At 36.6% G+C, this 23,754-nt stretch overlaps 1 protein-coding gene across 50 annotated transcripts; it reads right to left on the bottom strand.

The window, feature by feature from the left end:
* On the bottom strand, window positions 270-16,164 carry LOC109225010. 50 transcript variants are annotated; one of them, XR_002067817.1, is made up of 10 exons: window positions 15,992-16,164; window positions 11,181-11,395; window positions 9,192-11,056; window positions 8,563-8,624; window positions 7,129-7,213; window positions 4,917-5,661; window positions 4,139-4,180; window positions 1,858-2,400; window positions 878-984; window positions 298-764 (listed from the first exon to the last, which is right to left on the bottom strand). XR_002067817.1 is itself a non-coding variant. In XM_019389602.1 (3 exons), the coding sequence occupies exons 1-3, from the start codon at window positions 5,155-5,157 to the stop codon at window positions 357-359; spliced, it is 540 nt and encodes a 179-aa protein (XP_019245147.1). In that variant the 5' UTR covers window positions 5,158-6,484; the 3' UTR covers window positions 293-356. The 50 variants fall into 50 exon arrangements, 1 of the variants encoding a protein (XP_019245147.1); XR_002067821.1 differs by having other exon boundaries at window positions 1,858-2,169; XR_002067830.1 differs by having other exon boundaries at window positions 1,858-1,905.

Below are 23,754 nucleotides of genomic sequence, written 5' to 3'. Positions count from 1 at the left end.
ATATATATATATATATGAATGCCAACAGTTGATATTATACTAATTTAAAAAAAATAGGTACATAGAATATCTATTTTTAAGAAGAGACTACGGGTTCACGTACCCCGTAATTATAACTATAAATCCGTCCCTGGTTTTGATTATATTCAGGTGATATACGTCCATAAATTTGGTCAAGTTTCTACTATCATATAAGTATTTTTTGTTTTGGTTTTTTTACCCTGTGTTCAATACTCGGGGTTACTTATCAAAATATATAATACCAAATAATTCAAAAGATGCGCAAAATAAATGAAGTGAAAAAGCAAAGCAAGTAGTTCGTCTCTTATCTGGTAGTACCAATACAACATTGCTAACTAATGAAAAATACCAAAACAAATTGGGAAATCATTCTTTACTTCAATCATATGAGGAGGGATCAATCCAGATGCAGTGTGTCGGTCGGTCCAATTTGTAACTACTTGGACTTGAGAAAGCTGCACTAAAGAGTAATATTTGCGAGTGGCCAAACAATAAAAAATACCCTTGCTGTTGTCATGAAACATTGAAAAAAATATTTTATTTCCTAACCCTGGCGCAACACAAGGTTTCAAGAATGAAGCTTCTTTTTTCACAAATAGTGTTCTGTTATCCAAACTTGTTATTTGTTCCCTCTCCAAGTTCTCATCGATCACGTTGTATCTCCAAACCTCTACTTTTCCTTCTTCGTGAGTTAGAAACACAACCAATATTCCTCCATTATCCACATCTTCAGCCGTGAAAACCTGTTCAATTGAGCTTCTTAATCGACGTGGTAAGGAATCCCAATAAAATTAAGGTGGGATATTCATCTTGTGAGTTACGCCATTGTAGAGTGGATTAAAGAATTCTATTTCACCTCTTTCTTCATATATAGTCATCAAACAAGGTGTATTGATACAAGAACCACATTTATGCAAAGGCAGAGGAGGAGGCCGAGGGGTCAATGTAGGCAAGCGCCAACTCCTACAAACAACAGAAAACATAATATAATCTCTACCAACAAGACGTGATGAGATTAATCCGAGTATATCAATTGGAGTATTAGACCAAAGGCTATCATCATCCATGTTCTTGATTTTTAAAAAAGAATAGAGGTTAAAAATTTGCTTAAATATTGTGAATATTAATCAGTTGTACCCAATCCAACTAGAATACGAATTTCCTTAATTAAAAGTTTTCACGAATTTTCTTTACTGTTTTTGAAGTTCATTACTTATTCTATTTGAACTTGGAAAAGAATTCCTTTCCTTATTGTATTTGAACTAGGAAAACACTAATTCTTTTAAGCTGATTATTATTCTTACAAGTTTTCACCAAAAGCATAATCGAGAAGGTAAGCTTTTTTAATTTGTGTCGTTTGTTTTCTTGTTCTTTCAGTAGTGGTATTTTGCGTTAATTTCCAGATGTATATTAGTTTTCTTAATTTTAGGTCATTATATTTCAAGATTTGCAGTTAATATCACTTGTTGTGCTGTGTACGTGATATAATTAGTTAGCAACTAGTAGATCGAAATTTTTGTCTATTTTTGGATGAAATAAAAATAAAACCATGATTTAATGCCAATATGGATATACAAAATTAAAAAATTACGAATTGAACACAGTTCTTAATTTGGGTCCTCTTCTTTCAAGAATAGATGCTTGAATTTTGTTCAACAAAAATTTACTCTTTCTTGAATCGAATGATATATTAATTAATCGACTAGCTTAAAGCACTTAATTAATTCTACCTTATTTTTTGTAATTAGTAGGTTATTTGCAATACATTAATAATCTTACTTTTTCTTTTGCAGAAAGAAAAAAAAAAAAAAAAAGTCATGAACAAATATGGCGAACCTCCTTTCTCTCCGCAACAACACCCTTGGCTTGTTATTTCCCATGGAGCTAACAAGCAAAAGCAAACATTTTTCAGCATCTCAGAAGATCGATATTACATGCGAACTATACCAGAACTTCGAAACAAAAAGATATGTGAATGTGCTCATGGGTGGCTAGTATTACTTGACTTCGATTCTGGAGATTGCCACATTTGGAATCCTATTTCAAACGACAAAATTCAACTCCCACCACTCCCAGATACAATGTCTATTGTCCGCACCACTCCATGAGCCTGGATGTTGCATTCTCTTCTTTGACCCCCCGTCTTCACTTTATTTTTGTAAGCCAGGGACGTATAATCAAGAATTCAACAAATATGATTTACAACAAATTAGTGGAAATAGCATACTGTGGTTCTGGACAATTTTCAGAGGAGAGTTTTATGGATCATCTTCTCAAACAGAAATTCTAACACTTTTTGATCTAGATCATGACTCAGGAATAGTAACAGCTACGCCAATGGTTAACCAACCCCCGGTTGATTTTAGAGAATTCTTAGACCTGCCACATCGTGCGTGTTACCTCATTCAATACGATAATGACGCGTTGTTATATGTTCACGTATTGTATCATGGATGGCAAATGGAGGAGATATACGGCTTTCTGGTGTTTTGATTTGATTTTAAAGAAAAAGCGTGGGTAAAGGTGAAAAGCATTGGCGAAACTGCAATTTTTCTAAATGGCTATCGGGGAACAATTTGCTCCACAAAAGGTACTAATCTCAAGAGAGAATCTATCTACTTCACTAAGCACGAAGATCGTCGTCTTTATGTATTCAATTTGGAAACACAGAGCCTATCAGTATCCCTCCCATGCCCACATGTTAGCAACAAAAAGTCTCAATTTTTCTGGTTAACACTTCCTCCCAAATGCAATTGATCAATTTGTTTGTCTTTTATTGTTTGAATATTGTATTCTTATATAGTCTTAACCAAATATCCATCGGATGATATCTATATGGTAGAGCATGGTGCATGTGAACCCATGCTCCCTTCCTTATATAATATACTAGCTTTCGCGTTGCGCCTGTAGGGGATTTATGTATTTCTGTGAGTTTGCATTTTAACTATTTTGATTCTTAATATCATAGTATAATCGACTTTCCTATTTTATAATTTCTTTCATAGTTAGCGCTATTCTTTTGGGGACATATTTATATATCTTGTGAGTTGTGTTTAACTTAAATATAAATTTGCTTACATGATAAATTTCAATTTACTTACCATATTACTCTCATAAATACCATATTTCTTTCACATTTTAGTACTAAAAATCAGGAGATGCTGCTAAAGCCCTTTTACGTTGTAGAAACTAAACCTTCTAGTGAATAACCGTCAAAGTCAGGCCTAAGGCTTGATAAAGTAGGCTATCATAAGACTAAAAAAATCTAAACAATGTGACATAAAAAGAAATTTCAGCACCATGATAGTCAACTTATTTGAGTAATCACTAAGGTGATTGGCACTTTTAAACTTGTTAACCTACTCCAAACCTTCACAACTATCTTTGCAGCAAGTTTTGTCAGTAAGGCTCTGCAACACTATGTTGCCAAATCCAATGATAAAGCAACCCATATATCATCACAGCCTATTATAAGCCTTCCCCAGTATTTGACGCTACTAAAAGAAGAAAGTAATCTCTCTTTTAGGAAGCTCCGAAGCTGGTACCAGCCAGCCCATCCTGTTCTAAACACCATTCCTCTTTCTTCTCTGATTCTGATTCACTCTTTAATTTGTTTTTCACTTTCTACAGTTGACTAATTCATTCAAAAGCATCAACCACTAACATTATCTACAGAGATGATGAGAAAACCAAGTATACCGCAAAGAGAATCTTTTTTTTTGTTGATTATACACAAGAGAACCTGTCCTAGTTAATAAACATTAACATGAGATAACAGACACTTGAAGCTCCTAAAAGCATGAATCTAGAGAGTCGTCTCTGTTTCTTCTTTTAAGATTTAGGTATTCAATCCGTAGTATCTTTGTATGTAGATTTCTGATTGAAAAGCTTGTAACTTTTGTCAAATTATTTATAATTTAGTACATTTTTGAAGTGGTGATAAGTTACATCTAATTTTTGTTGTTGATAAAAAGTTAAGCAAATAGTAGCAACACTGCAATAGAGATATACTTGAAGCAAATGGAATATGTTTCAAAGAATAATTTCTTTAACACTGGCACATAACAAATAACACACAATATATAATTTACTAATTTTGTAGAAGTAAATAATGTACCTTTTGACTTAGTGGATGATTGATGTGTATATTGCAGAATACCTATGGAAACAGAAAAGAGAAAAAAAATTAACTTGATTCAGTCATATCGTCAAACGCCTTGAGTGCACCAAAATTCTTCTACGTTCCATCGCTACTTTTGGAAAATAATCACACTCACGTGTGGAATATACAAAGAAATATGAAAAACTTGATAAGCAGAAAGATTCTAATATCAGTAATCTCGGAGAAAATAGAATCACAATTCTACTGCCAAGTTCATCCTCGAAGAACACATATACTCTCCAAACAATCAACACACACCAGAAACAACAGTCATCACAAACATGCATATTTTAATATTATAGAAGAGCTGGTATCATCTGCGAATTCTAAACACCAACTTAACATTGCATATTTTCCTCAAAAAATATTTACAGTTAAATTTTAAGAGAAACAGAGATGAATTGTAACCAAATGGAGAAACTTTAGACGAAAACCAAGTGAAGGCCAAGAAGTAGCACAATAGAAATGAAGAATGATGTAGGAAGAAGTAAATACCATTCAGCACTTTTTCGAGGGAGGAATTTTTATTTCCATCCCATGCTTATGCTTGTGGATATTCTTCAATTGCAAAAATAAATAGAATTGAAATAGCTGAGATCCAGTTCAATAAAATTTGAAATTATTACTTATTTAGCAGGATACATATTAGTACCAGTGTTACCAATTACTGGTTAAAGAAAGATAAAAGTAACAAAAAAGAGCAGTAAAACAAACTTTTGAACTATGTGAATACCTTAATGGATCCAAGATCTAGGTCAGAAATTCGGCGGATGATAACTTGGATCTCGTAAATTTGTGTTATGAGAACTCATAATATCAATAGATCTGGTAGCATCACATGTTAACAAAGGAAAATCTAGCAATAACACATAAATGAAAGATACCATCCTTAATCGGTTCCCCGAAGGCGCAAACTGAAACAATCTCGTCAGCTCTAACAGGTTCGGATTCAAAGCACCAAGTGCAACCAACATAGCCCAATGGATAATTCATTATATTTTGCTTGAAATGCCAAAATCAGCAAAATCGCAACATGGGAAGATGAAATAGAGAAGAGGCAGAAGAAGGCGATGAACAAATAGCAAGAAGTGGCCAATGATACGTGTCTACTCAGTTGCAGGGTTAAACCCAAGTTGCATGAAGTATTGAGAAAAGTCGAGAATGCCCTCAGATAAAATTAAAATGACACTTAAGCAGACATGTCGAAAAACTTGCTCTTCTATATAAAAAATACTAGGTAACGATGGCTCGTGCCAGCACGAGCCCAATATTGTAAAAGCCTAAATAGTTATTTCTATTTGGATTGCTTGAATGTATGATACAATGAAATTTTGTAAAAACAAAAAGAGAGTAATATCAAGCTAGATGAAGACAATATTGCATATATGCTGCTTCGTTTAGCTAGTAGAATTTGAGAACTCAGCATGACTTCAAGCGTCAATCTTCGTCGTTCAACCCAAATTAATAGAAACAGTGTTCTGAAGCACAATAAAAAAATGCATAAGGGGATAATAAGAAGAGAAGATTCCAGTTCATAATATTTTTAAGCATTTATCCTAACATCACCATTTTGGAAGAAAACTTATGTTCTATACTAATTTACTAATAGCGCCAAAGATTACATTTTACCATAAATTGCAAGAAAATACACTTAATTCTCTGAATTGAATTATAGAGCACAGTAACAGAAAGTTGACAAACCAGCTGAGAACACGAACTGGAAAATAGTGTACTTGCCTACCTTAGGAGAAGTATCATGTTGGAATCCCTATAAGAATGATTCCAAAGCAACCTAGGCGATTATCCTACCGCTTTCTCTGGTTTGCTAGGTTTTAAGGATACCAAAAAGACAAAACTCGATTTTACAATCAAATACATAGATACAACAATAAAATATGCAGAAGAAATCAAATCAAGCATTAGCGCATAAAATAAAAGGGGAAAAACAAAAATGGAACAAAGAGGATGAAAATAGGAATCGAACAAAAGAATAATTCCAAACAATATTGAATCGAAGGGGAATATGCGAAAGAAGATTGCGTTGGTACATTGGGAGTCGGTTAGATTGAAAGAAAATTAGATGAAACGAACCACAGGAAAAATATGAGTAAAAGCCACGTATACACTGATAATCTAAAATGCTTCTGAATATAAACACATAAGTAGCTAATACGTGAAACGACTAAAATGTCCTGAACTTAAATTGTAATTCCATTAAGCAGCCACGTCGAAACATTGGCTATATATATATATATATATACTCCCTCCGTTTCAATTTATGTGAACCTATTTCCTTTTTGGTCCGTGCCAAAAAGAATGACCCTTTCCTTATTTGGAAACAATTTACCTTTATGCAATGATTTATAGCCACACAAAATATACGTGCCTCATTTTACACCACAAGTTCAAAAGTCTTCTCTCTTTTCTTGAACTCCGTGCCTAGTCAAATGGGTTCACATAAATTGAAACGGAGGGAGTATATATCATCAAGAAATAATGGTCTAGCTCTCTAACTTGTTTCATATATTGATATCCCATAAAAGGAAGACATTGCTCGTTTGAAGTATTAGCACTCATAGAGGATGATGCATTAGCAGAGCTATTAATTAGTGAGCAGGCAGGACGTTGTCGGCCGCTTGTTTTAGATTTATTTGCTCGTGCTCATGCTAGGAGAGCCTCCTTTTTATCGCCTTGCATCATTCTATATAATTCGCGTCGCGCAGTCTTCTTGTCGGTATGTATTTTTTCGGAGTTTCCAATTTTATGATTTTTACTCGATATTTCATTCGTCTACTTCCTGAATGGAATATGTCACGTGCATATTTACATTACTGAATGTATTTTCAATATTGGCTAACATGTATGTATGCTTACATTTTTTAGAAGAACCCAGGTAAAAAGCGTACAATACCTATAAGTAATTGATGAGAGATTAGAAAATTTACCTTGTTCAACTGTATTTACCTTGTTCAACTGTTCAAGTGCTACTGCATAACAGAAGTAGAAAATAATCACAACGGATTGCAAGAGCTGCAATAACAAAGAGAATAAATTGTGTCATGCACAACAGAGGGAAAAAAGCAAAAAACAAATAGAGACCTCTTATTAAACTTTGGCTTTAGGCCCACTATATGCTTGAATTGCATCTGCCATAGACTTAAAAAAAAAATTGAAATAAAAACTATTCAGTTTTCTACAAGAAACATGCATTAAATTCATCAATGAGAAAGGGACCAATTTCTTTATACTCATTCTTAAACACTTCTCCAACAAACGTTTTAGATGAGGCTTCTATAAATGTTTCCTATTTTATATTTATATCTCTGCAAGATCTCTTTTGTTGTTTTGGATGAGGCTGATAGAATGCTTGATATGGGTTTAAACCTCAGATAAAGGTATACCTTCTATTTCAATTTTGTTTATCTTATCTTTTCAAGTGAGCATTATTTTTCATTTTACCTGTTAAGTATATTGCTGTTTTCTGATTTCTTTACATACATCTGTCAATCAATTTAGTAGCTGTTTTGCTACTATAAACTACATAACAGTGGTTAATAATCCATTTATATTATTTTATTTAGCTGGTATCTTTTTGTAAAATTGGAAAACCTCTCATGTCATTTGACTCCTGATTACCATTTGTTAATTGGCTATTGTAGTTTGTTATAAAGATCAATTTGACATCAAGCTGGATTGTTTGGTCAGTGATTCTAGATTTATGAAGATATGCAATGGGAATAAGCTTTCCAGCTTCCAAGAACATGTGACACTTTGATACAGAGGCATCGCCTATAGATTTAATAGGGTAAAATTTCTCAAGTTGGTCACTTTAATACAGAGGCGCCGCCTACAGATTTAATAAGGTGAAAATTTTCAAGTTGTCTTCTCCTTAACCCATGAAGGTAACAATTTTAGCCTAAAGCACAGACTAACCTTGCTATTTCATCTGATTATTGCACCCCTCAATTAATAAACTCAGTGACAACTTCCATATATTACTCCGTCGTAGGTGATGTGAAATCCTCCAAAAAAGCATCAAACACTGCTCTTCAGTGCCACCATGCCGACAGAAATTGAAGCATTCGCACATGTTAGGTTTCTATTTGCTTCTTCCTTGTATTAGTAAAGAAACTGAATTTGTTTTCTTGATTTCAATTCATCTCCGCAAAAAAAAAAAAAAAAAAAAAATATCCCAATTTAATACAAATTAACTTAATTTTTATGCATCACAAGTTGCAAATATTCATTAGTAGAGTTTGACACCAGGGCATTAGCTATTAAATTGAGAAGTATGGAATGACCCCAACAAAGACATGGAAAGGGGAAAAAATGAGTAAAAAGGAGAAAAAGATTGGGAAGAGCTTGAAAGAAAACCATACCTGAGATTTAAACACCCAACGGGGAACAAGATTAAGTGCAATAAAAGGTCTTTATTCCAAGACTGAAGAAACTGAAGAAGTATTAGTTGAAGGTGAAGAAAGAAATAGGCCATTGCTGTCATTACACACACACACATATGAAAATTAAAACATGTATTGCAAAATATATCGACTGAAAACAGTTTTGAACGTATTTAATTGTTGGTTCTAAGGCTCAAATATCATTCAGTCAATTAGTGGAACATATGATATGCAATTTCAGGGAAATATATGAAAGTGCGATATGAATTAGCAATCCCAAAACAATTAGGGCAAAGTAATTACAACAATCCTTCATCAATTTCACACAACCATCAAAATAGCGCAAAATAAGAAGAAAAACAAAAGATATCTATCAAAATCTCATCACCATATAAAGGAAATAGAACAAAGCCCAAAACACAAAGAAGGAAACTGCAAAAACCAACACATATCATCAAAATCCCATCACCAAGAAAACTCCGACGAATTCACATATATGCTAATGGCCAGAGAGAAGAAGAAACTTAAGGAAAAGCTGGAATAGGGCAATAATCGAGCAGAAACACTTAAGACCAAACTCAAATTTCAACTCAAAAAGGGATCATCACCTGGTTTTTACCCTTTCTCTGTGCTACGCCTTGATTGTGGTAAATTGTTGTTGTACTGCTTTTTCTCAGTGCATGTCTAGAAAATTGCAGATTGGTAGAAAGAGAGAGAAAAGGGAGTTAAGATGTTAAAAGAGAAGATCACGCCTGGAGTCATATAACAATATGCGTGGCTAAGAAAGAATGGAAGGAAGATGCGTTGGCTGCAGAAACAAAAGCCACATTATCTAGTAGATTAAATGACTAAATTGCCCTCAACACCTGTCGAAACCACTAGCTCTTCTAATATAACTAGGCGAGAATTCCGTGCCAGCACGAGCCCAATATTTGCTGGTGTTATGAGAATATAATTGAATACAAACAGCAAGGTCATCTTGTTTAAGACTTGAATAGATTCAACTTCCGCTGATTTAAGAGTTGAATAACTACCGCATACCATCTACATACACTTGGAACAAAAAGTTGTACATGCAACTAACATACATATTTTATTTACATATCAAAAGAAGCCGATACACACAAAATATGATGCATTAATGCAACCAACATGCTGCTGGCAAGCACTATTTTTGTTATGTCTGACAAAAAGTCATACCTGTAAAAACTATAGTTAGCATCTGGTTCTTTTAAAATAGGAAAAATGTGTATATTAAAATAGTAGAGAAAGAGCAGTAGCAACAGAGTTGCACTGATTGGTTGTAATTGACATACCCTTGTAGCGCATTGTCTGTCGTATACATCCTTATTTACCTTCAGGATAGCTTTCAGAAAAGGCAGCAGCTCCAAATTTAGCATGCTTCAAAAAGTTCCTTCCTAGAAAAGAATTGTATGAATACACCTCATAACTGCATATGAATAGGAATTAGCTGCTAGAGTGGTTCGATAAACTTTTGAAAGATAACAACTTTAATTTTTAAATTATGTACTACTGCTAGATGGTAGGTATTCTCTTTCTTGAAACTCTGGAGTCATTTAGCAATCTTATGACAAAAGATGAGCTATATGCACCCAATTAACTTTTGATCCACTCAAAGGTCAGAAACCATGAGACGCAACAAATATTCTCTAAGATTGCAAAAGATTAAAACTATGTTCAGTTCTTCTTGGAACCTTTCAAGCATAAGTCACTTCCAAAGATCCAAGTGTTATTTGCTCACAATAGGACAATCCTAAATCGTCTCCGACTTAGTGAAAACAGTAGGGAAAAGCCAAACAAATCAGGCAAACATACATTTTCATTCCAGAAATGCAATATTCACCAGTATATGCATATACAAATTCCTCATCAAGAAGAAACATAGAGCTTAACTAAGTATTGTGCTCGAGATATTTTAAAACCGAAAAGTATGACAGCAAAAGCATGAGACTTCATGAAAGGATTTAGATTTCGTAGTTTCTATGAACTCAGCAACTTGAGAAACCTCATCCACAATCTAAGAATGGTGTAAAATAAGAGCAAATGATTTAGCAACTTGCTTCACTATCGGACTCCGCCTAATAAATCATCTCTCCGTGATGACAGAAGAAGATAGATCTATGGTTTCATGGCAAGAGAAAACAATTATACTGAATATTCAGTCATTTGATCATACTACACATAAAAATGCAAGATAAGTATGGGGTGCGGGGTGCATACTGTTTCTGGTCTCAATTTGGACCAGGGAGACTGGTATTTAGACAATCTTTCTAACACCTCGTGAATTAAAAGTAGTCACCTCATGATGAATATGTGTGTTACACATAATGATAAAGAGAAAATTTTATTTAAAATAGGCCTGTGCAATTATTTCGATTGGTATTTTTCAGTTTCTTTTACATAATTTCCTTAAAGCAACATATCTTTGGTCTCCTCCATCTTCAATTCTTCCCTAATAAGAAAAAACAAATTAGATCCATTAGATAGCTAATATATAAATTATATAAGTCCAGCTAAATTTTGAGTAAGAATGCTGATAAGTATTACAAATCAGCAAGTGTAGTTGAAGAATCAACCATTAATCTTCCTTTTAGTCTTAAACCTTGAACTTTCAAAACAACATCGAATATTACAAGATCACACTCCAATCCAACAACGACCTCGGAAATCATATAGATGATCCAAACTTCCGTGACAATTTGACTTACGCCACTGTATGCTGTACGAATGTGGATCATCCAAAACTTGGAGAGAACATGTTGCCCATACATCGATCAGATTTGCAGCAAGACTGAAGATAGGAAAATGATGCGATGGCTGAGAAAGAAACCAAAAAGCTACACGTAGTATTTGTGGAAGGGAAAAAAGGCCAGGTATAGAGCTATGCTAAATGACTGAATTATCCTCAAACTTTTTAAAAAGACAACAAGCAGAAATCTGTTGCATAGATGAAGTATAAAGCTAGATTATAGAGAATGGAAGAAAAATCAACTGTACACCAAATCATATTACCTCCATAGATATTTTCTGAATATGTCATTAAGCTGATAAATAGTGTCTTGTTTCCCATCTAAAAATTCTAGAGCAAAAATGCAGAATAAATGCACCAAGCTTAGCAGGTTTAGGTTTCTTTTCTTTGAATGTGGTTCTTAAAATGCCTTACATCTTTGCAGTTCTAATCTCCGGGTCGCCAAAATGTATATTAACAGAATAATATGGTTACTCTATTAGATTCCAAAACTGCATCATTTGCAGTGCAAAGCTGTTTGTTCAATAATCTTAACACGCGAACAATCATCATCTAAAACATTTGACACGATACTTGTCAACTATATGTTGCGATGCTCTGCTTCGAGTTTGTCATCTTAACTTATTTTTGTATCTCATGTACCGATTCACGTCTATAAGCCTTCCTAAATAGTGAGCTCATGGAAACACATCTCCCTTCGAAGTTTGAACAAACTACCAAGTAAAGCATATCACAGGTAGACTAATTACTATAAAGACGTATATTGGAAGCTAAAGTGCTTCAGCATCTGCCGTTTTATGCTTTAGAGCAAGTATCCAATGCCATCAAATATAACCATTCCAAGAAAGCATAAGATGCTACAATTGAAAATGCTAGAGTTTGCTCCATCATCTGCACACTGTTTCCCCTTCATATGTTTTTTAATGTACAAGGGTCGTTTGGTAAGATGCATTAGAAAAAATAATACATGTATTAGCTTTTGGTAGTATTTTTCAACTTATGGATAACTAATACTTGTATTAATTATACACCCTATTCAGTACTATTTTTATACATAGCAAACCATGACATTAGCAACACCATAACTTTTAATACATGGATAAGCACCTATAAAGAAAAACTGCCTTTTAAAATCTATAATACACCAAACCAAACAGTCGATAAGAAATAATTCCAACATTACTAATCCCAACATTACTAATACACCTATTCTTATACGCACTACCCAACGGCCCCTATAAGTACAAAGGACACCTACTGTTAGCCCCTTGACAATGGTCCTCGGCAGGTGTGGGTTGTGACAAGTATTTTCATGATGGACTTGGCACACAACCTGAAAATTGGGCAACATCATGACGGGCAGCTCGGCATGACGGACAATGCGGGGTTTGACAAACGCACCTTGAACGGAAGCAAGGCGCATTTCACTTGGGCGTGCGGGTTGGCGAAACAATGGCAAGGCAAAGCCATGTCAAGTAGGGGCAAAGACATGGCAAGGCAAGGCGATGCAATGAGGGACGAGCAATGACACTTGATGCGGGCAGATTTAATCAAGTGGAGGGCGACTTGACATAAGCGGGCAATTGTGGCAGTGAACGTGTGCGGCAAAGTCAGCGGGTGACGAGCAGTGGCCATGACATTGGCGCGGAGCAGTGTCAAGGACAAGGCTGGGCGCAATGCCAGCCTTGGGCACAAGGCAGCTGGTCGAAATTGGCACATACTGTGCACAAGCAGCAGTTGGAAAAACATGTGCAAAGCACATGGGAAGCAGTTGGCAATTGCAACCTCTTCCAAGACATGATGATCATTGCCTAAAACACGGGGCACGTTTTGTACATTGTCCTAACTTATTTGCCCATCAGTTGGGGCTTGTCAACTGATTGTAGGCTTATAACTACTTGCCTAGGCTGTCCAAAACGGGGCAGAACTTAGCTTTTGTGCATTTGTTAAGCCAAAATCGTCTAAGTCATTTCCTAAGGGTGGGAAAATCATTTTGGGCACGGAATTAGGGAATTCTTTGTCTTGGCCATAGGGTTGGCTATTGTGTTCTTGTATTCACATATTAATACGAGTTAGGAAGAAATTCTTGTATATCGTGTGCCTTTATTTACTGTTTTTGCTGCCTATTTCGTTCTAAGTTTCAAACGTCCCTAAAATAAAATTAAGTGTTGGAAAGGCTGAAGTCAAGGCTGGGCTTGACTGCCGCACGGAGGTGAACCTCGGGCAGGAATTCGAGTGACATAAATCACCCCTGTGACAACTGGTATCAGAGCGTGGCTGGATCGGGGCGAAGACACAACGTTCAATGGCTGAATTTTGTGAAGAATGGCTGGTGGCAATGCAGAACTGAAGGAAAAGGTTGTTGCATTAGAGGCACTCGTCGGAACCGTTGATGGGGATCAATTTCTGACTATTATGACTCGTCTTGTATATCTTGAGGGCGAGTTGAACAGGCTGAGCCATGAGTGCACAGATCTGAAAACGGAAAATGAGTTGCTGCATCGTGCTGTTGGCAATGATGAAGCACAGCGTGGGGCAGATCGTTCGAGGGTCAAAATTCCGGAGCCTAAAGAGTTTAATGGCGCAAGGAGTGCCAAGAAACTCGAAAACTTCCTGTGGGATATGGAGCAGTACTTCCATGCTGCCAAGTTGTAAGATGAAGACAAGGTCACCATTACGACTATGTACTTGGTGGACGATGCAAAGCTTTGGTGGCGGACGCGCGTGGCAGATGATGTAAGTGCTGGTAGGCCGAAGATTGACTCTTGGGAAGGGCTGAAGAAAGAGTTAAAGGATCAATTCTTTCCTAGCAATGCGGGCTGGATTGCTAGAGATCGTTTGAAGAAGTTAAAACAAATTGGAACGGTCAGGGAATATGTCAAAGAATTCAATTCTTTGATGCTGGATATAAGCAACATGTCTGAGGAGGACAAGCTGCATAACTTCCTTTACGGGTTGCAGTCGTGGGCGCAAATGGAACTACGAAGGCAGAATGTGAAAGACCTTCCTAGTGTCATCGCTGTTGCGGATGCGTTGGGTGATTTCTGGTTGGGACAAGATGGTTCTGATTTCTCTACTACTTCAAAGTCCAAAAATGGGAACAAGGACAAGGCAAAAGAGTGGAGGAAAAACGGAAACGACAAGGGCAATGCTGTTGAGGGCAATAGCAATGAGAAGGGAAAGCAATGTGCTGGACCTTCGACAAACAAGGGACAAAACAGCAAGTTTGATGGCTGTTTCATTTGCAAAGGACCACACATGGCGAGGGACTGTCCAAGAATTGAAAGGCTTTCAGCGTTGTTTGCTGAAGAAAAAAGTGAAGAGGAGCCAAACGAGGAAGAACATGAGCAAGCAACAGCATATTTAGGGCCTATGGTGGTGTTGAAAAATGCGGAAGCTACTTCGTCGAGGACGACGAATTCTTCTGGTGGGGGCGGTTTGTTAGCCCCTTGACAATGGTCCTCGGCAGGTGTGGGTTGTGACAAGTATTTTCATGATGGACTTGGCACACAACCTGAAAATTGGCCAACATCATGACGGGCAGCTCGGCATGACGTACAATGCGGGGTTTGACAAACGCACCTTGAACGGAAGCAAGGCGCGTTTCACTTGGGCGTGCGGGTTGGCGAAACAATGGCAAGGCAAAGCCATGTCAAGCAGGGGCAAAGACATGGCAAGGCAAGGCGAGGCAATGAGGGACAAGCAATGACACTTGATGCGGGCAGATTTAATCAAGTCGGAGGCGACTTGACATAAGCGGGCAATTGTGGCAGTGAACGTGTGCGGCAAAGTCAGTGGGTGACGAGCAGTGGCCATGACATTGGCGCGGAGCAGTGTCAAGGACAAGGTTGGGCGCAATGCCAGCCTTGGGCACAAGGCAGCTGGTCGAAATTGGCACATGCTGTGCACAAGCAGCAGTTGGAAAAACATGTGCAAAGCACATGGGAAGCACTTGGCAGTTGCAACCTCTTCCAAGACATGTTGATCATGGCCTAAAACATGGGGCACGTTTTGTACATTGTCCTAACTTGTTTGCCCATCAGTTGGGGCTTGTCAACTGATTGTAGGCTTATAAATACTTGCCTAGGCTGTCCAAAACGGGGCAGAACTTAGCTTTTGTGCATTTGTTAAGCCAAAATCGTCCAAGTCATTTCCTAAGGGTGGGAAAATCGTTTTGGGGCAGGAACTTAGGGAATTCTTTGTCTTGGCCATAGGGTTGGCTATTGTGTTCTTGTATTCACATATTAATACGAGTTGGGATGAAATTCCTGTATATCGTGTGCCTTTATTTACTGTTTTTGCTGCCTATTTCGTTCTAAGTTTCAAAAGTCCCTAAAATAAAACTAAGTGTTGGAAAGGCTGAAGTCAAGGATGGGCTTGACTGCCGCACGGAGGTGAACCTCGGGCAGGAATTCGAGTGACATAAATCACCCTGTGACACCTACCATCATGAAGCTACAGGGCAAGATAGGCTCTTTTAAGCGTTTAACAATTAAACACTGACCAAATGCAAAATTACAAGAAAACTTTTTTATGGATTAAAGGGCAGTCCAATTAGACTGTAATTAAGACTGCCTTTATAACAAAGTTAAAGTGGAGAAATTTTTGAAAACTTAAAAATAAAAATAAAAATCAGACCTTTGGTGATCAGAATAAGGAATGGTACGGAGAAAAGAGATTTCCTGGCGTCGCTTCTCTGCGCTCTCTCCTTTTTGCCCATTAATTCGTTCGGTTATTTGGGGTTCAGAGCTCTAGCTCATCTGCTCTTTCATTTGGCTCAGGACTCATTTCCAGATTTTGCTTTGGTTTCAGACTTTAGAGCAAACACGAGTATTTGTGTATGTAGAAAAATGCCACGTATAGAGATCACGTGAATAGACCTAAGTGCCCTCAAGTGTTGTTGAAATCATGCTAAGCACACATGTCGAAACTCTTTCTCTTCTATATAATAGATAATAGAAAAATAGATTTTATATAGATATTTTAAATTTTGCTGCAATTATAATTTTAAATTTAAAAGGTAAAATAATGATGAATATTTTCGTTTTGAATCTTTGTGTCTGCTGGACTATTAGTATATGTGACTTTTGCTAACTACTTCTCTCTCTATTTTATATTGTTAAATATTTTTTTGTTGTTGTTTGTTCTAGATATTTAATGTAATTTTAAAATATTATGCAAAACTTGATGAAGGCAAAAAATATTATTTTAGTAGGTTATGTTCAAAAATAAAAGGAATAGAATTATACAGAGTTAATTGTCAGCTTAAAATAGGTGATGCCAATTAGTGAACGTAGAACGTAGAACAAAATTACGCAATAAAAATTATTAGATTTTAAATAAATAAAATCATTCAAAATTCTGCTTGATTATATCAAATTTTGCATCAAAGCTATTTAAATTATATTTTAAAGTAGAGTGCCCTAAAAAGAGAGAGAGAGAGAGAGATGACCTTCTTCAACTCCAATTCATACTCCTTAAATCTCTGGAGTTTATTACCATGAACCTTTTAAGGGAAATTAAATGTCCAAATTTGGATATGAACTGATGATCATGAAATTAATGTTAAGAAAATAAACCGGGAAGATATTATAGTTATGTAACATATTTTGAATGAGGAATCACTAATAAAATTTTAATCAATAATAAGTCCTAAATATTAGGATTTCTTATATAATTCAAATAAGAAAAAGATTTACTAACAAAAATTTAAATTAATTTTAGGGACTTAAATATTAGGGAAGTAATTTAAATTATAATTTTGTCCGATATAAAATAAAATTTTAAAGGGTAAAAAAGGCGAACGACTGTAACACCCCATACATTCGGACTAGGTGTGAATATGTTAAATGGGTATTAGTTTGATGTTTTAAACATGAAGTCATAGAGGAATGAGTATGGGTGAAAATAGTTGTTTTGGAATCAAGACGGAGAGTGAGGTGTATAAGATTCGATAAAAGCTACTGAATTTATAAAAGGTCTGTCTTACAGCAGGATTTAGTGAAATTGTGTAAGGAATCTGGGAAAACTCAAAACAAGAAAGTTGTAGGCCTTTGAAATAGATTTCCAACGATACATTGTGAAGCCCGAACAGATCTCTGTAAAAAAGTTATGTGCGCTTTACATAGCAGTGCGCAATATGCGCGCCCAGAGGGTCACGTGCGCGACCGCGCACTTGTGGCAGCAATTTTGCGCATTCAGGTGCGCGGTCAGGCCTTCAGATGCACAGGGGGGTGCACTTGGGGGATCATTTTAAAGCCCTACTTCATCCCCCATACCCCAAAATACAAAAAACTCACTCTAGAAAGGGAAGCTCTCAAGAACCTAACTCCTTAAAGGTTCCTCCACCATCCAAGATAAGTACTAATGGTGATTCTAAGTTAATTTCAATTTTCCAACGTCTTATTTACATGGGTAACCCTCCATATCATTAGATATTCGATTGGCACATCATTGTTGAGAGAATGAACCCTAGAACTCGAATTCAAGGGGATTGAACGTCAAAAAGGTAATATCTTCACCATCTAATTCATTATAGATTTTGATTAATGATTATAGACTCTAAGTTCATGATATATGAGTTGATGAATTTGATAGAAAAGGGTGAACAGTTATATACTTGGGTTGTTGATTGTTAATTATTCATTAAGGATGTCGTTTATCATATGGGCGATAAAGAATGATATTGATTATAGCAATTTGAGGTTTTATGAATTTATCTAGGAGCAAGAGAATAATATTTTTTGTGAAGAAGCACCATTAATGAGGGCTATGAAGCTTTATACCCACCAAATGTTTGATAAAAGGTCCAAGTGACCAAAACATGAGAATTTGTTTTTTGCTAATATGGAATCTCTTTGACTTGTATTGATATAGATTAAAGTTGAAAGGTTGGCAAATGTTGTATTACGCCCAAGAGCAGGAAGTTAAGGTATGTGAGACTAACTCCCTATGTTTGGGAATGTTAATAATTCTCCCTACACTATGTTTCTTTTACCACGTTACTAATTGCCTCAGAAATATAGTTAAGCCTAGTTCCTTGAATAGTTGCAGAACTTCTATTCTCTAGCTTCGTAACTTATTCATGACTTTCATTCTAAACGTTGTGAAATCAATGCGTAATCAATATAGACTTGGTCTTGATTCCCACGAGTCTCAATCTAGATTACTCAGCATGTCATAAACAGTTGAAGTTTCAGTTTTTATAATCATTTCATGAATACATGTCTCAGTCTAGTTTTATGACATGCTACAGTCTAGAATCAACATCCTGATTTTTTAAATCCCTGAATATTGAACACCTTTATTTGGGCCTGAGACCGTAGTTTATATGCTTTATGCATATTTGGGTCTGAGGCCGTAGTTTATGCTTTATGCATCTTTAGGCATGAGACCGTAGTTATGTATACGTACACTTGGGTCTGAGTTTGTAGCTTGTGCACATATATATTGGGCCCGAGGTCGTAGTTTATTCAGATAAATAGGTTGTTCACCATTCGGAAGAGGGAGTATTCATATCCTTACTTCCTTTGTTCAGTTATCAGTTATCAGTTATTAGTTATTAATTATCATTTCAGTTTCAGTTTTAATAGTTCTCATTTCAGTTATCAATTATCAATTCTCAGTTATCAGCTTAGTTTCAGTTTCAGCATTTATAATTCTTTCTTTTAGTTGCTTTACATACCAGTGCAATTCAAATGTACAGATGTCCCTTTTGCCCAGAGCCTGCATCTCAAGATGCAGGTAATGATTTACAGGTTGACGATTCAGAGCGCTAGGATTCTCGTACCAGCTATTTGGTGATCCCCAGATATTTTTGGGGCATCATCATTACCTTACAGTCTTCAATATTTTCAGACAGTCGGTGTTTTCAGTACTTTATTAGAGGCTTCATAGACTAGAGCAACAGTTAGATAGAGTCACAGGCTTTTCATGTTAAGCAATGTTTGCTACAAATATACTTCATACTTATATTAGTGTTTCCACACATTAATTTATATCATTCAAACTTTTAGTGTATAAACATGTGTTAGTTTATCTTCCACTTTCAGTATGTTATGATATCATGTTGATTTAGCCAACCAGTTGGTTCGCTCGGTCACAGTAGTCATGCATCGGGTGCCGTGTTACGTTTAAGCCCAGGTTCGGGGCGTGATAAAGCTTGGTATCAGAGCCAATCTTGTGTCAGCCTTGCCGATGGTGGGTCAGAGTTCAACTGAGTTTAGGCAAATCCCGGTTATGGGGGCAAACCTCAGTGCTGAGTCTAGGCAAATCCCATACGGTGGGACAAACCTCAACGAGGACGCTGAGTCCTTAAGAGGGGGTGTATGTAACACCCCAGGCTTTAGATAGAATTCCACATCAGCAAAACACAAGAGAGATGCCGCGTATATAAGTTAACAAGCCTTAGACCCTAGTGATGCGTTTTAAACCCGTGAGTGCCTAGGCCCAGAGCGGACAATATCACTAGCGGGCTGAGCTGTAACACAAAAAGTATTCTCTTTTTTCTTAAACTTCGCCCCCAGTCAAATAGGTTCACATAAATTGAAACGAATAGAGTATTATTTGAAAAAAAAACTTTTATTTATTGAATAAATAACATTCTCTTAAATAACTTTTTAAAAATGCTCACTCGTATAGTTTTCTCTTATTATAATTCCCCATTTCAATATCACATCTTTAGTTCGAAGTTTCCCATGCAAGCTTAGCCATAAGGTGAAGACCTGTTTCGATCTGCTATATTTTGGCAGACTAGTTGCTTCCAATTTATTGTTGGAACACCTCCTTTCAGTCTTTTATAATCAACTGAAGTTTGGAATTTACACTTGTAGATCAGTGTAGAATGGTCACCTAGTTGTTGTTGGTGCTTCGTCACAGTCACGATCTTCCTAACCATCCAAGAAGCCTGCATAGGTATTTGCGTAGTGTCGATCGTAAATTAAAATGAAAGTATATATCACCAATATAAATATAAATAATTCATATACGTACAAGATACATATTCTCCATATTTATTTTTTGTTCAAACAGTCGATAAACAAAAAATAATATTTTTCGTTAGTTAGCAATGTTTATTGGTACGGGATAAGAGGCGAACTCCTTACTTTGCCTTTTTATTTCACTTAATTTACGCGATTATTTGTGATTTTTTATTTTTTTGAGTATACCAACCTAAATCTGCTCAGAAGTACGAATTAGTAAATTAAACTACTGAAATTTATTATTTTTAACATAGCAAGCAGGAAGGGATTTGACTCCTCTTCATTTCCTATTACCTTCATTTCCCCAAGTTCTTACTTGAATAGGAGACACATATACCGTTTTAAAATTAATGATCTAGATTTAATTAACTAAAACAAGACATTAACCATAGTTAAGTAATAAATATTTCATATATATTTTTCAGAAATTTTGATATTCCCTCCTACAAACTCCATTTCTGGCGCCAAAAGTTATCCCCAAAAGAATTTTACCAACATGGATGTCAATTACTTCTAAAAATTTAATGTCACGACACCAATTTCCCTCGGATATCGTGACGACACCTAGTCTCTAAGACTAGGTAAGCCTAACAACATGCGAAAATAACTGAATTAATAATTTAAAACCTCAAACTCAACAAACAACTAGAGCAATTTACAAGAAAAAGATAAGGCAAGTAGAACATGTGAAAATAAACTAATAATGACGAATATCACATGATAAAATAACTCAATTAATACATGGCAGGGATCTACACATTTAAAGCCAGAATTTTCTTACATTTAGCCCGTGCACACACTCGTCACCTCGTGTACACGGCTTTCACATATCACAATTTTCATGACAACACCAATCATAAGGGAAATTTCTCCCACGCAAGGTTAGACAAGTCACTTACCCCAAATCGCGCTATTTCAATCTACTAGTAGGCCTTTTTCTCGATTATCCAACTTCGAATGGCTCGAATCTAGCCAAAACAATTTCATACTATAACTATAACCATAGAAAACTAATTCGAACGGTAAAATTTATGATATTTACAAAGAAATTAAAAATTCAACTCGGAAGTCAACGCGTGGCCCACGTCTCGAATTTACAAAAGCTACAAATCCGAACCCTCAATCAACGACAAGTCCAACCATACCAAAATTACTAAATTTTGATCACAACTCGGCCCTCAAATCCTCAAATTTAACCAAAAGGGCTTTCGCAAATTTTTCCAACTTAAAACACCAATTAAATGTTAAAAACAACAACAAATTCGGGTAACCTAACCAAAATTGAGTTAGGAATTCTTACCCCAACGTTCTCCTTGAAAATCCCCCGAAAATTGTCTCACCCGAGCTCTAAAAATCGCCAAAAATGAATAAAAATGACCAACTCCTGTCACGACCCAAAACAACCCTTGTCGTGATGCCGCCTATCGTGGAACTAGGCAAGCCGACTTTTTACAAAAAATAACGCGATATTCCATTTTCAAAGATAAATTCACGCTAATTACTAATAAAACTTCATAAAGAACATCCGAATAATAAAAGTGCGGAAAGAAAAGCCCGACATCGGGGTATCACTAGTCATGAGCATCTACGAAAAATTGTCTGATAATACTAAGACTAATACAGTCTGGAAAACAACTACAAAAAAAAACATCTATAGGAAGATAGGAGGGAGAAGAGCAGGGCTGCGATCGTCATGCAGCTATCTTGCTAACTCCAATAGATCCGCGACGAATGAAATCGACACTCGCTAGCACGTCCAGTAACCCCTGGATCTGCACACCAGGTGCAGGGAGTAATGTGAGTACACCAACTCAGTAAGTAATAAAAGTAAATAAAGACTGAGCAGTAACGACGAGCAGTAAAACACATAAAGTCCACATCATGAAATCTCAGTAAATACAGCATGCTTTTAAATCAGTATGTGAGTCAAATCATCTCGTTTAAAATCCAGTTTTTGGTAAAATAATTTGAAGATAGCTTTCAGCAGTTTCAACAAAGGCTCAATGCAAAAGAGAAAGGTGATGAAAATCATAAATAACCCCTCGGGCAAAACATCACTCATGTGTAGCCCCTCGGGCAAACCTCACTGTCACTCGTATACAGCCCCTCGGGCATACCTCACCACCACTCACACTCACCGGGTACCGTGCTCACTAGGGGTGTGCAGACTCCGAAGGGGCTCCTTCAGCCCAAGTGCTATAACAATCACCTCGTGACATAAATCAATCAGGCCCCCGGCCTCGCTAAATTATGAATCAGTACAACATGCTGCGGCGTGCAACCCGATCCCATAAATATCGTCACAAATCAGGCCCTCGGCCTCACTCAGTTATAAACCTCTCCAACCACTCGGGCATTTCAGTAAAACAGAGAACTCAGCCCGAAACAACATTTATATGCCTCAAAACCGAGTAATAAACCGAGACATGTAGTAAAACATGTATAACCATGACCGAGTATAGATTTTCAAGCAGAAACAGTAAGATGAAAAGAAGAAAAGCCCCCTAAAGGTCCAAACAGCACGGGTACCAGGGCCAGAACATGGCATTCAGCCCAATTTACAGAAACTCTTTCTAAAACACATAATATCATATAGTTTCAACAAAATACGCAACTTTACAGCTGCTACTGGACGGACCAAGTCACAATCCCCAACTGTGCATGCCCACACGCCCGTCACCTAGCATGTGCGTCACCTCAAAATAGTAAAACGATACGAAATCCAGGGTTTCATACCCTCGGGACTAGATTTACAATCATTACTTACCTCAAATTGGTCAGATCCCTATTCCCCGATGCTCTTGCCTCTCAAACCGGCCTCCAAATGCCTCGAATCTAGCCACAAGCAATTCGATACAATCAACACGAGCTAAAGGAATCAATCCCATAAGAAAATGCTAAGCTTTAGGTCAAAAGTCAGAAAGTCAACTCAAAAGTCGGGCCCTAGGTCCACGTCTCGAAATCCGACAAAAGTCGCAAAATCAGACAACCGAATCGATTATAAGACTAACCATACTAGTTTCACTCAAATCCGACCTCGAATAGGCTTTCAATTCCCAAAATTTTATTTTATGAAACTCCACCAATTTTCCCCAAATTCCATCCCAAATCATGAATCAAATGATGAATCAATGATATATTCATGAATATTAGCCAAAACGAAGTTAGAATTACTTACCTAGACGATTTCTTTGAAAAATTGTCAAAATTTTGCCTTAAACCGAGCTCCTAAAGTCCAATACGTGAAATAAAACCCTAAACCTCGCTTCTATAGTTCCCTCTGAACCTTCACTGCTTGGTTCGCATAAATCCATCGTGGCCGCACACTCCTCACCGCGGTCCGCATAATTTTGCCGCGGCCGCAGACCTTGAGCTATAACTTCCACGGTCCACATAAAATCCACCGTGGTCGCATTTCCT

Source organism: Nicotiana attenuata, chromosome 4 (assembly GCF_001879085.1).
Source record: "Nicotiana attenuata strain UT chromosome 4, NIATTr2, whole genome shotgun sequence".
NCBI classification, from domain to species: Eukaryota; Viridiplantae; Streptophyta; class Magnoliopsida; order Solanales; family Solanaceae; genus Nicotiana; species Nicotiana attenuata.
This window is presented reverse-complemented; position numbering and strand designations above follow the sequence as displayed.